The 14,365-nt window shown below is 35.6% G+C and overlaps 1 protein-coding gene across 2 annotated transcripts in view; it reads left to right on the top strand.

The window, feature by feature from the left end:
• Positions 1-8,141: 8,141 nt before the first annotated feature.
• Positions 8,142-14,365, top strand: part of LOC126777680 (protein Wnt-5b-like) — a 54,861-nt gene continuing 48,637 nt past the window's right edge. For both annotated transcript variants that reach the window (XM_050500811.1, XM_050500810.1), the window contains exon 1: positions 8,142-8,310. In XM_050500811.1, the coding sequence (XP_050356768.1) occupies positions 8,195-8,310 (116 nt within the window). In that variant the 5' untranslated portion in view covers positions 8,142-8,194. The remainder of the gene's footprint in view (positions 8,311-14,365) is intronic.

Below are 14,365 nucleotides of genomic sequence, written 5' to 3'. Positions count from 1 at the left end.
CGATATTAAACAAATTCATAAGACCATAGATTTTATGTATACATAAATTTTATATACATATATCAAGACTACGTCATACGTTAGCGTTACCAATATAATAATTCAATTCTTTGTATAATTAGATTATTGTTAATCAATCTAAATTAGCGATCGAGACAAAAAATGTTTTAATGATAAAACAATACTTATTTTACATCTAACAAATAGTTTTAAATAAAAGTCGCTTTATTATAAGAAAAACGAAAATGTTTTGTTGGAACTTTACTTTTTTCCTTTATCGTATAATACCGTACCGTAACAGCCTGTGAATGTCCCACTGCTGGGCTAAAGGCCTCCTCTCCTCTTTTTTGAGGTGAAGGTTTCGAGCTTATTCCACCACGACGCTCCAATGCGGGTTGGTAGAATTCACATGTGGCAGAATTTCAGTGAAATTAGACACATTCAGGTTTCCTCACGATGTTTTCCTTCACCGTAAAGCACGAGATGAATTATAATCACAAATTAAGCACATGAAAATTCAGTGGTGCTTGCCCGGGTTTGAGCCCACGATCATCGGTTAAGATTCACGCGTTCTTACCACAGGGCCATCTCGGATCGTATAATATTTGTTTGAATTTAAGATTTATTCTTGTATCATTGCGAAGTATATCGTCTATTATACACTTTTACCGTGAAGTAATAAACAACTCACGATATTCGATTGGCTGTTTTTAATATAATCGTGTAATTACGAAACAATTTGAATATATGTACTTATTTTAAAATAATTAACATAATCAGTCGAGTGAGTATATACAAATGTATTTAAAGTGGGCCCTTTTCGAATTCGATTATAATAAATTAGAATTTATAGTAACGATTCATTTTATTAACACGAAACTAACTTTTACTGGCGACTTTGTGTCTGCTGTTGAGCGGAATGTTTCGTTATTTTATTTTTTTATTATCACTACATGTTATAAAACTAAGTATTATACAATATTATGTATATTTTATATAAAATAAGTGATAAATGGGCAACGATGTAAAGTGACCCTAGAAAATTTGCCATTCCTTACATCGCCATTGCGCCAACCTTGGATACTAAGATGTTATATTTCTTGTGCCTGTACTTACACTGGATCACTGACCCTTCAAATCAGAAAACAACAATGCTAAAGTAAGTATTGCTGTTTGGCGGCAGAATATAAATGAGTACCTACCCAGATGGGCTTGCGCAAAGCCCTACCAACTAACCAACAAGTAAATTTGTATATATCATGCTAATAACATATAATGGTTGGCGTTCTATGACGGCAAAAGGCTGAAAAAAAATGACTGGCGCTGTAAATAAGCTTTTTAGTACTTAACATAAACACAAATAAGTGTTAATTATATAACACGCGGGCACATCAAAATGACTAATCACTCTGCTTCAAAATAATGGACGAATTGTGTTAAGTTTACATCAAGGCTTCTTGAATCAAATGTTAAAATATAAAATATGATGAAAGCGGGAATGTATTTTATATACAATATTAGGGCCCAGTGGTAAGAATACATCAATCTTAAATGAATATTGCAGGTTCAAAACTCTCGTACTCGGTAAAGGTAAAGGATGGGTGTCGGATGAAAATATACCGCATGTGTATAGACCAATCTGTATTGGAGCAACATAGTGGAATAAGCAAACGTCATTAATAGTAGAGGAGGATGTAGCCCAGCTGTGGGACATTAACAGACTGTAACTTTACTTTACAGCATGAAGATCTTCACAATATCTATATATTAAACAATGATTGAAACGAAAATGTGATTGATAAATATTTTTTAATTTATTAATTTTTGCTTCTTTTCTCATGGAAATGGGCAACGGTATTACACTATACATCCACGTTTTACGTTATTTGTTCTTTAAAAGAGTAATAATATTTTTTTAAAATTAAGTATTAAAAAAGGTTATTGTCTTAAGCCAGTGACAATAATATTAGCTTTGAACCATTTAAATTCCAAAATAAAAAAAAATGTTATTGAATAAAACTAAATTGAATAAGATTCATATAAAAGTATGACGTAATAAAGCTTTGGGTCTCATTATAATAATAAAAGGAAATAAAACAACTATTATTACACAAGAACGATTCGTTATTTACACTTTCCGATATATAACAACTAAAAATTTATTTCGTACTAGAATTACAAAGAATGTCAACTCTTTATTAAATTAGAACACCAAAATTATTATATATACGATTAAGTAAAATATGAGTTCTATAAAAGGAAATCCGACATTTACTTATTTAATTATAAGAAAATGGAGGATACGCAACTTAATTTACTTATCAAAACGTTCTATATATATCGTTTCTACAAAACTGCATAATACATTTCAATTTTAATTCATGCAAAATGTATATAATATTTTAGAATTAAAATCCAATAAATAACAGCACTTGCAACTTATCGAGATAAAAAAAAGGTTTCACTTTTAAATAGTTTTCTAAAAGCACAGATAAAAAATAACATTTGTCGCGTCGAAGCCGTATCGTATGCTATAACAGTTTTATTCCGCATCCACAGAGAAATTAGTAACGCTTTTGACGTTATTGTGTTGAAATTGAAATTATGGGGGATGACGACTTGAGATCTACGGTCGATGGAACGCAGTCCTCATCAATAGGGAATATGCAGGCTATCTTACAAATGCATAAATATGATAACATTCAAGTTTACATCTGTCGTAATTGTTGACTTTATTACCGAGCAAGCAATAAAATTAAACATTATTTTAACTATAATTGTAGTATGTCTAATTAACTTAGATTTAATTGGCTTGTTAATGTATTTAATTAAAAACTATATATCGATCTTTCTATATACTAGTTTCAACGGCTTCGATCGCGTTTGAGTATTAGACATTCTGTGTTATTTTCTGTACCCCTGACAAAGTGTTTGCAAAATTTCATCATTATCAGTTTAGTAGTTAAGACGTGAAAACTTAATAAACATAATTTCGCATTTATAATATTATTTATATTATATAAAAGGCAATGTTCTAATTCCGGTCTTAACAATAAGTAGAATTATTGTAAAGTAACAGCCTGTATACTTCCCACTGCTGGGCTAAGTCCTCCTCTCCCTTTTGAGGAGAAGGTTTGGAGCTCATTCCACCACTCATATATATAATATTACGTGCTTTATATAAAATAATACATATATGATTAGAAAACCTCGTGTGAGTACTACGAGAAAATACCGATGGTAGGGATACCGTTTAGATAGCTATCATTCACTCATCAGTTATTCTACCTCTAAACATTTTTTTTATAGAATAGAAAGGCGGACGAGCATATGGGCCACCTGATGGTAAGTGGTCACCAACGCCCATAGACATTGGCATTGTAAGAAATGTTAACCATCGCTTACGCCACCAACCTTGGGAACTAAGATGTTATGTCCCTTGTGCCTGTAATTCACACTGGCTCATTCACCCTTCAAACCGGAACACAACAATACCAAGTACTGCTGTTTTGCGGTAGAATATCTGATGATTGGGCGGTACCTACCCAGACGAGCTTGCACAACGCTCTACCACCAGTAATAATTTCTACTGATAATTTTCTCTTCAAAGTTCGGTAACGCTGTTTCATTACTAGCACATGTGATAAAATAAATAAATCGACTCAATTCAAAAACGTCATTTATATTTTCATACAATAACTTTCGAACATAACCCCTAAAGAATATTAAGGCCAGGTAAAAAAGGTACAAAAGGTATTCCCAAGCTATCCGGCCCGTCTAAAATAATTAAAGTAAGAATGAAGGCAAAGTCACTAATTATAGACCACCTTTAACAAACTTGTAGTTTTAATTTATTTCTCAAACGAAATTAATAAAGATTTTCATACTTAAGCATTTCTAAAAGATTACATTTTTTTTAAATTTAATTATAGCTTCATTTGTAATTGGTTCGTGTTGTTGTAATTGATCAATTAGAATTGTTTATAATCTGAAAAAAAACTCAATATGTATACTAATATTATAAATGAGAAGTTACTTTGTCTGTTTGTCGCGCTTTCACGGCTAAGCCAGTGATACAATTAATTGATGAAATTAGGTATAAAGCAAGCTTAAACTTCAAGTAAGGACATAACCTAGACTTTTTATCTCTAATAACAGACACGCGGGCAAGAACCAGTAATAAAAGTTCTAACAAAATGTGTTTGTCAGTTTACTTATTTACTGATTGTAGTTTTAAGGTATATCTAAATTAAAGACTAACTTAACTTAAATTGTTATCCATCTCGATAATCTTAAAATTTAACGAAATAAAGATAATAATATTATAAAATTATATTACTTGATGGTAGGGCCTTGTGCGAGCCCGTCTGGGTACCTCATCACATTCTACCGCCAAACAGCGATTGTATAGTATTGTTGTTTAATATTGCTTACGTCGCCAATATCTATAAGCGGTGATGACTACTTACCATCAAGTAGCCCGTTATGTATATACTTATGTATATGTAAGACATTAGATAATATAATCGCTGCACCTCAAATCAATTTAATTAATATAATTAGTGCATGGCTGTTTTATAAGATACAATCATAATTTCCAATCACCATAAATTATAATGAAAAGTTGCGTTTAGCTAACTTTTATTTTGAAAAGTTTTCTTAATTATAATTTTTTTTTTTTTTTTTTATAGAATAGGAAGGAGGACGAGCATATGGGCCACCTGATGGTAAGTGGTCACCAAACGCCCTTAGACATTGGCATTGTAAGAAATGTCAACCATCGCTTATAGCCAATGCGCCACCAACCTTGGGAACTAAGATTTTATGTCCCTTGTGCCTGTAATTACACTGGCTCACTCACCCTTCAAACCGGAACACAACAATATCAAGTATTGCTGTTTTGCGGTAGAATATCTGATGAGTGGGTGGTACCTACCCAGACGAGCTTGCACAAAGCCCTACCACCAGTAAGGTAATAAATAATATCATCTATTAAAAAATATATATATATATCATACTTTTTTTTTAATCTGAATAATTATATTTAAAGAACATATCTTTGAATAATTACCTACCCGAAGCACAAAAAAATAATTCATTCAACAACTTACTTCACATTATCGTAAAGTTGTAGATATTTTGTATCTATATAAATGTCAGTATGTATAACCGAATACCAAAAGCCTTTTTTATTATTCTTACTACAAATATATATAATATGTGACAAATAAATACTAATATATATAAATAAGTTAATTAATTGTTAATTAGATTTTAATCAAACATTTTATACACCCGGAAACTCGTTTAGTCTATGTCTTAGTAAAATGCCCAACGCATTTTATGTTATTTCAATTAATAATATATAATTACCATCTATTTTGTCAGACTACTATCTCAGAACTACCATCGTTTTTGTCAGATAAGGCCTTAAACCGAACAATAAAAACGCTGACGCGACGCGATCTCCGACGCTCCAATACCCGTGCCATCAAGGCTGCGATTGAGCAAAATCGGGGATCGAAAGTGTTCGCTCGCAAGTTTGGGAGGCCGCGTCTGACAAAACTTAAAACTGAAAATGGTGGGGTCGTTACCTCTAGGCCTGAGATTATCGGAGAAGTAGAGAGGTTTTATGGGCAGTTGTTCTCTTCAAGATCGGATAAACCCGTGGGAATCAGTATTGATGACCAGCGCGCCCCTCTTATGCGCCATTACTCCGAGGAGCTCCCGGTCGTTGACCAAGGAGAGATTAGGGCGGCTCTAGAACAGCTTAAAAACAACAAAGCTCCGGGAGATGACGGAATCACAACAGAGTTGCTTAAGGCAGGCGGGACTCCGGTCCTGAAAGAGCTAGCAAGCCTCTTTAATTCCGTCATCCAACATGGCAAGACCCCGGAAACGTGGAGCGGGAGTGAGGTGGTACTGTTTTTCAAGAAAGGTGATAAAACCCTCTTGAAAAACTACAGACCAATCTCCCTCCTGAGTCACGTGTATAAGCTGTTCTCAAGAGTCGTCACGAACCGTCTCGCCAGACGACTTGACGAGTTCCAGCCCCCAGAGCAAGCCGGCTTTCGATCAGGCTACAGCACCGTGGACCACATCCATACTGTTCGGCAGATTGTGCAGAAGACCGAAGAGTACAATCAGCCGCTGTGTATGGCATTTGTGGACTACGAGAAAGCCTTCGACTCCATCGAAACCTGGGCAGTGCTCGACTCATTGCAGAGATGTCATATCGATTGGAGATATATCGAGGTACTGAGATGTCTGTACAACGCCGCTACAATGACTGTCCACATCCAGGACTGTAAGACGAAGGCGATCCAACTGCGCAGAGGGGTGAGACAGGGGGATGTAATATCCCCGAAACTGTTCACCAACGCGTTGGAAGACGTTTTCAAGACGCTGGATTGGACTAGGTATGGAGTCAATGTAAACGGCGAGTACATCTCACACCTTCGATTTGCCGACGATATCGCCATCATAGCAGAGTCGCTGGAACAACTCACCGAAATGCTGCGTAGCCTAGGCGAGTCTTCCCGGTGTGTCGGTCTCGGTATGAACTTGGACAAGACCAAGGTCATGTTCAATAGGCATGTCGTGCCGGGACCGATATACGTCGAGGGGAAACCTCTCGAAGTTGTTAGTGAATATACCTACCTAGGACAGATAATACAAGTCGGTAGGAACAACTTCGAGAAGGAAGCCGATCGAAGAATTCGCTTGGGATGGGCAGCATTTGGCAACCTTCGTCAAGTCCTCAAGTCGTCTATACCGCAATGTTTGAAGACGAAAGTCTTCAACCAATGCGTCTTACCTGCCATGACATACGGTGCCGAAACGTGGACACTAACTGCGGGACTAGTCCACAAATTCAAAGTCGCTCAGCGTGCTATGGAGCGAGCTATGCTCGGAGTATCTTTGAAGGATAAGATCAGAAATGAGATTATCCGGAAAAGAACCGGAGTCACCGACATAGCTTGCAAAATTAGCAGGCTGAAGTGGCAGTGGGCTGGTCACGTATGTCGTAGGACCGATGGCCGTTGGAGCAGACGAGTCCTAGAGTGGAGACCGCGAATCGGCAAGCGCAGCGTAGGGCGCCCTCCAGCCAGGTGGACCGACGACCTTAAGAAGGTGGCGGGCACCAACTGGATGCGGAAGGCGGAGGACAGGGAGCTTTGGCGCACCTTGGGAGAGGCCTATGTTCAGCAGTGGACAACGATTGGCTGTTGATTGAATATATAATTAAATTAACCAAGTATAAATATAATTTTTATATAGTAATATATGATATTATTAGTTTACGCGGCGCACGTCATTATGATACTCGTAATGATATTTTCCGACATCATCAGCAGTCATCGTCATATTTCAGCCAATTTACACTAAACGTTAATGAAATCTACACCAGAACTTTCCTCATGAATATCTCTATGAAAGTTCATTTGATAGTTTTTTAATTTACCAAACAGGCATACTTTGTTTTGTGATATATAGTGATTTTATAATTTATATTAACTACACTAAAACAATATTACAAATGAATGAAACAATGGCTATTTTTTTATATATTATTTTTAATGAGGCTAGCAATAGTACAAAACAGTTCTCGGCGTCATAAATTCATATAAACATTTAAAATTGCACACAATTAAGAGCTTTGAAAAATGTCTGTGCGCTTTCATATCCGAACCAATCGTTATTTTAACTCTGGCTATCAATAAGTAATAAAAGATATTCTTATGAGAGAAATTATACTTTAAAAAAAATTATTTTCGATTAAAAAAACCTTAGATATTAAATGAAATAGGCACCTAGTTCGCGTACGACGTCAGCAAATACTTGACGTGACGTTATTTATATATAAACTGCATGCTACTATTAATTATATTTAATGATCGACAAATTATGATTCAATGACCCCGTTCGTATAAAAATAAATAATATTGTTCAGGTCAATGAATCTTTAAGCCTTAAAGTAATTAAGATCGCTTAGAGCTAAACGTCTTGTTTTAAGGTTTGAAGCTAGCTAATTTGTATAATTAAAATATTTTAACCGTTACCATTATACAAATATAAAAAAAACAATAAAAACTTATTCATTATTAGTGTTGAAAAAATGATATTATTTTCGTTGAAGAAATGTGATGAATAAAAATTAGAATGTGAAGTTGATTTGTGACAAAGACACAATATGGCGTCAAATACAGTGTTCCGATTTTTGGTACTGCTCGCCGCGCTGGTTTGGATACTGTCCGCTGAAAACACAAAGAGGAGGAGACGGGAGCCTTGGACTAATGGGAGTTGGTTGTGAGTATTTAATTAGTATAATATTACATCTATTATTTATTTTCTGATATTATACTGTACAAATGTATGCACATACACACGTATAATCTCTAATCCTTCACTGGATTCCGATACATGGGATGTCAATCCAACACGATCAGATCGGGAGACATCTCATGGCTTTCATCGGAAGTTCTTGCCAAAGCAACGACCCGGGATTTCAAATCATGATATCAGAATCTGTATTACACCAATCAGGCAATACAACCCTGGTACGGTAGCTAGTTGCTTTACTCAAATATCAATTATATGTACATAAGACTTAGAAGACGGTGTTCTCGATAAATTAGTGATCTCTTTTAAACGGTCATAGAATAAGACATACTGTAATGTACATTGTGTACGTAGCGACGAAATTAAAAAAGAGGTATGAAGTACTTCTGGTAGAAAACAACTTTAACATGGCTAAACGAGGCAGTTTAAAGGCTTGAAGATTAAACCACTACGCTGCTTAAATACTTTACTGGTGGTAGGGCTTTGTGCAAGCTCGTCTGGGTAGGTACCACCCACTCATCAGATATTCTACCGCAAAACAGCAATACTTGATATTGTTGTGTTCCGGTTTGAAGGGTGAGTGAGCCAGTGTAATTACAGGCACAAGGGACATAAAATCTTAGTTCCCAAGGTTGGTGGCGCATTGGATATGTAAGCGATGGTTGACATTTCTTACAATGCTAATGTCTAAGAGCGTTGGTGACCACTTACCATCAGGTGGCCCATATGCTCGTCCGCCTTCCTATTCTATAAAAAAAAAAATACTCGTTGGTGGATACACAAGTGGTAGATTTTTATCAGACACATGCAGGTTGCCACACGATGTCTTCCGTCATCGGCAAATACTAAATGACACACACACGTGAAAACTCAAACTGACTTGCCTAGACTATATACTTTTTCACTTAGATATTTAGATTATATAATTATTCACTTAAATGAAACTCAAAAATCATTTATAAGATGACATGACAATTTTATTTTTGGGTACATAATATTCAATTAAACACTTATATTTAAATATTTCTTATATGTCGCTAAATTATAACAAGACGTTACAGTTATTTTATAGTAACTTATAAAATTTTACTTAATTTTTTATAAATTTATATAAAAACAGTTCTTACCACAGGGCCGAGATGGCCCTGTGGTAAGAACGCGTGAATCTTAACCGATGATCGTGGGTTCAAACCCGGGCAAGCACCACTGAATTTTCATGTGCTTAATTTGTGATTATAATTCATCTCGTGCTTTACGGTGAAGGAAAACATCGTGAGGAAACCTGCATGTGTCTAATTTCACTGAAGTTCTGCCACATGTGAATTCTACCAACCCGCATTGGAGCAGCGTGGTGGAATAAGCTCCAAACCTTCTCCTCAAAAAGAGGAGAGGAGGCCTTTAGCCCAGCAGTGGGACATTCACAGGCTGTTACGGTTACGGTTATATATTTTATAAATTCACAATTATATATGAATGATACTAGTTTTATTAGTGTATAATGCTTAGTGTATGTTTGCTATGTGCTTAAAGGAAGGCGCAATTATTTCGAAGATAGTCATTCATTGCGAAGTCGTTAATCAAAGTCCACTGGTAAGGTGGATACAATTAGAAAGAGGTTACTTCTGCTGACTTATATAGTAAGAAGGAATATTGATTTACCAAATCGTTACAAGGGCAAAATTGCTCTTTAAGAAGGTTGGACAGGGATTGGAGAAGGATTTACGGTAGCAGGCGAAAGCGATCCCGTGGCGCTCCTCGCTAAGACGGAAGGGGTACCGCTGGTTATTAGTGGGTATTCCGATGTTCGGGGCGCACTCGGCGCCTTGGACACCGCCACATATAGTCCCCACTTTTCCCGTGTGGGAAACGCGTAACGCGTGTTTCCGGTGATAAAAAAAAGTTGTTGGAGAAGGAGAGCTTATGATCGAATTCGGGGGCACGCCATGAAAAAGGCCTATGTCCAGCAGTGGACTGACACATGCCGATGATGATGATGTTGGTAAGAAACGCAATAGTTACTGTTTTATATTAATTGTAGTGAATGTGAACTGATTTAATGTACTGGTGGTAGGGCTATGTGCAAGCCCGTCTGGATGGGTACCACCCACTCATCAAATATTATGCCGCTAAGCAGCAATACTTAGTATTATTGCGTTCCGGTTTGAAGGGTGAGTGAGTCAGTGTAACTACAGGCACGAGGGGCATAACATCTCAATTCCCAAGGTTGGTGGCCCATTGGCGAGGTAAGGAATGGTTATTATTTCTTACCTCGTCAAAATCTATTGGCGGTGGTGACCACTTACCGCCTGCCTATAACATAAAAAAAATGTGTAAATCAACTCTATTTAAAATCAACATCAAAATCCGTTCTAAATCTGTCCAAGTATAAACTGATATTTAAACATCAAACAATGAAACATACATATGTATAACATATGTTTTATCTCTCTGACAGTTCACTTTTTTTTTCAATATGAGCGATGAAGGTCTTCATGAAAATCAATGATAAGAAACTAAATATATATTTAAATTTAACTATGAGTTTACGGTATAGCTCAGCTCGGAGCTGGCTTAAACAAACTCAAATTTGAGTTACTGTGCTGCAGCTTAATAGCAAAATAAATAGTTCGCGGCTTACAAATATTTGCGAGAAAATATTTAATAAATTCTCGTATTGCCAGAATTTGTAAAAACACAAAGGTTTCGTACGTTTGATATAATTCGAATATATTTATTTGCAAAGGTTCATGTATCGTTTTTTATGCTACAGTATTTTTTTTACTACAGTCATAATTTTTTGTTTTCATTATTTCACTTGTGTTATTAATTTAGTTGAAACTAAACTGTTTGTTTTAGTAATTATTTGTACCTAGTATATAGTAAGTTTTCCGTGCCTTACTAAAACAAAAAAAAAAAAAAATCAACTGCATCTCTATTGTCTGTGCACTTAATAAAAAAAAAATATACTGTGCTGTCTAGAATGAACCGTTGAGTCATATATGAACGCTTTACGTTTTGTGTTTTGTCTGTGGTATTGACATCGATCTGTATTCATTCATCATGATGACTAAGTCTAAGCGAAGCGTTGTATAGCTATACCACAGTACGATCTCCAAGATACAAGTTTCCCAGTTCAAAGGATAGTGATTTTGAACTGTAATAGCAGTAATTAAAACTCGTGAATTTTAACTAAAAACCTGAGTTCAAATAACATAGATTGTATTTATTATATTATTATTTTTTGTTTATATTGTATCTGTAAGCCGAGATGGCTCAGTGGCAAGAACGCGTGAATCTTAACCGATGATCGTGGTATCAAACCCGGGCAAGCACCGCTGAATTTTCATTTGCTTAATTTGTGATTAAAATTCATCTCGTGCTTGACGGTGAAGGAAAACATCGTGAGGAAATCTGCATGTGTCTAGTTTCACTAAAATTTTGCTATATGTGTATTCCACCAGGCCCGCATTGGAGCAGCGTGGTGAAATAATCTCCAAACCATCTCCTCAAAAAGGGAGAGGGGGCTGTAGCCCAGCAGTGGGACATTCACATGCTGTTACTGTGTTATCATCGCGAGGAAACCTGCATGCGTCGGATTAAAATGTGCGGCATGTGTTTGACATATTAGAGAACAATGTGTTTGAATTTAAAAAAAAAATAAATTTAAAGTTTCTAGATTAACACTTTGACATAAATTACTAATATTTCATTAAATTTTTAATTCTATATTGTATAGTATTATCTATTTTTTCTGCATTAATTCATATTTGCACGCGATTTCGGTAAAACGAGCTTGGACACACAATTTATTTTTATTTTACTCACCATGTTTGATGCAAATAAATGAAATATTATTCTTATTTGTACAATCCAAACGGAATTCTAGCAGCGATGAGGATTAAGATAAAAAATAGCCTAGCTTAGAACACGTCACAGCAATGATACTGTCCAAAATAAAATACATATTAGTTTGTCAAATTTAATTTGTTTTAAGTTAACTGTGGCGTGGCGTCTAAAGAAATTTAAAAAAAAATATCTCAAAAAAGCTAAACCGCCAAATCTTCCGACGCTCTCCCGCTAATTAATTATAAGGCAGGTGCAAACATTTTCGAGTAATCCCCCGAAAGTAGTATCGACCAGTAATGTTGTACTTAGGTTTTATTACACGTCTAGACTAGCGCTCAGGTGGCGCTATGTAATAAACACGAATGTATGAATTATTAGAATCTTTATATAACATTTTTAATTCATTTTTTTAAATACTTAATAACATTCATCACTGATAACGGTCAAAATATATATTTAAGATTTAGATAACAACGTTATTTCTTTAAATATGTTTTATATATTTGATGGATAATCTTTAATTATTTTAAACAGATTAAAAACAAATAATACGATTTTTTTTTCTTCAGTCAAAAGGAAGACGAAGACCTTTGCAAAAAATATTTAAAAAAAAGAAAAGAACGTCACAATAGTGTCTAGCTTATTGAGCATGCCAAGACGGTAGAGTTTGAGTTCGACTTTAGAAATAGACAGCTTTAGTCTGCATCTGGTAAGATTTTTTCGAACTGCCGTCCCATGATATGACCAATAAAGACAGATTACACATGTGCGCAAGCACACACTTTTGCCACATAATATTAAGTGTGCAGTTGTTTAGGTTAGAAATAGGCTAGGGGGACATCGTCATATAAATAACCAGTGAGCTCGTTTCGTCGATAATTTAATTTTTCATTAAATATTTCTGTAAAATAAAGTCTTTGTAATTTACATAAACATTTCTTACTAGTATATTTTTTATCTTTCAAATCTAAGTTATGTCAATTTTTTTTTTTTTTTTAATCTGAATATATTTTAGTTAAATATACCGTTGTTTGGTTTATAAAGACTTGTTGTTCTAGTTGCTCATTGGTCTAGTGGGTAGAAAAGGTCGCAGATCCTGACGTCCTGGGTCCGAACCCCTGGTGGGGCCAATAAAAAGTTATTGGATTTTTCTGTCGAAAAATTCTCATTAGTAGCCCGGAGTTTGGAAGTTGGAAGTGTGTACGATCCCGTGCCTCGAAAAGCATATAGGTCCTGCTCCTGATCTTTTCCGGTCGGATTTTCCGTCCCATCGGATTATAAGAGTGAGGGAACGGAGATATTTCATTACATACTTCAATTAATGTTATTAAGTAAATAAACATTTGTATACTGTTAGTCATAAAAATATGTAAATAGTTACATTCCGATTTCATATAACATTAAACTTTACTGGTGGTAGAGCTTTGTGCAAGCTCGTCTGGGTAGGTACCACCCACTCATCAGATGTTCTACCGCAAAACAGCAGTACTTGGTATTGTTGTGTTCCGGTTTGAAGGGTGAGTGAGCCAGTGTAATAACAGGCACAAGGGATATAACATCTTAGTTCCCGAGGTTGGCGGCGCATTGGTGATGTAAGCGATGGTTAACATGTCTTACAATGCCAATGTCTATGGGCGTTGGTGACCACTTACCATCAAGTGGCTCATATGCTCGTCCGCTTTCCTATTCTATAAAAAAAAATACATAAAGTTTTAAATAGCTTAATAATTTAATGGAAGCTTCCCGTAACATGGTAATTCAAACGTGCTTATAAGGCGTTGCGTAAACATAGGGACTTTAGAGTCTTGTACCTGATACAAGCTACCTTTGAATATTTTATTTTCATACAATCAATATGAAATCAACCATAAGTGCGCAGCGTAGACACTTTTTGTGTCCAGTAGCTTCCGCTTGAAACATATCGATCGTCAAACAAAAAGTATTCGTAATAACTAAAAGCGAATAGAATAATCAACACAAGCGGGAGTGGTGTTTCTTCATTTTTTTTTTTTTTTATAAAATAGGAAGACGGACGAGCATATGGGCCACCTGATGGTAAGTCACCAAACGCCCTTAGACATTGGCATTGTAAGAAATGTCAACCATCGCTTACATAGCCAATGCGCCACCAACCTTGGGACTAAGATTTTATGTCCCTTGTGCCTGTAATTACACT

Source organism: Nymphalis io, chromosome 23 (genome assembly GCF_905147045.1).
Source record: "Nymphalis io chromosome 23, ilAglIoxx1.1, whole genome shotgun sequence".
Taxonomy (NCBI): domain Eukaryota; kingdom Metazoa; phylum Arthropoda; class Insecta; order Lepidoptera; family Nymphalidae; genus Nymphalis; species Nymphalis io.
Note: the sequence above shows the minus strand (reverse complement) of the source record. Positions and strands in the feature narration are given on the sequence as shown.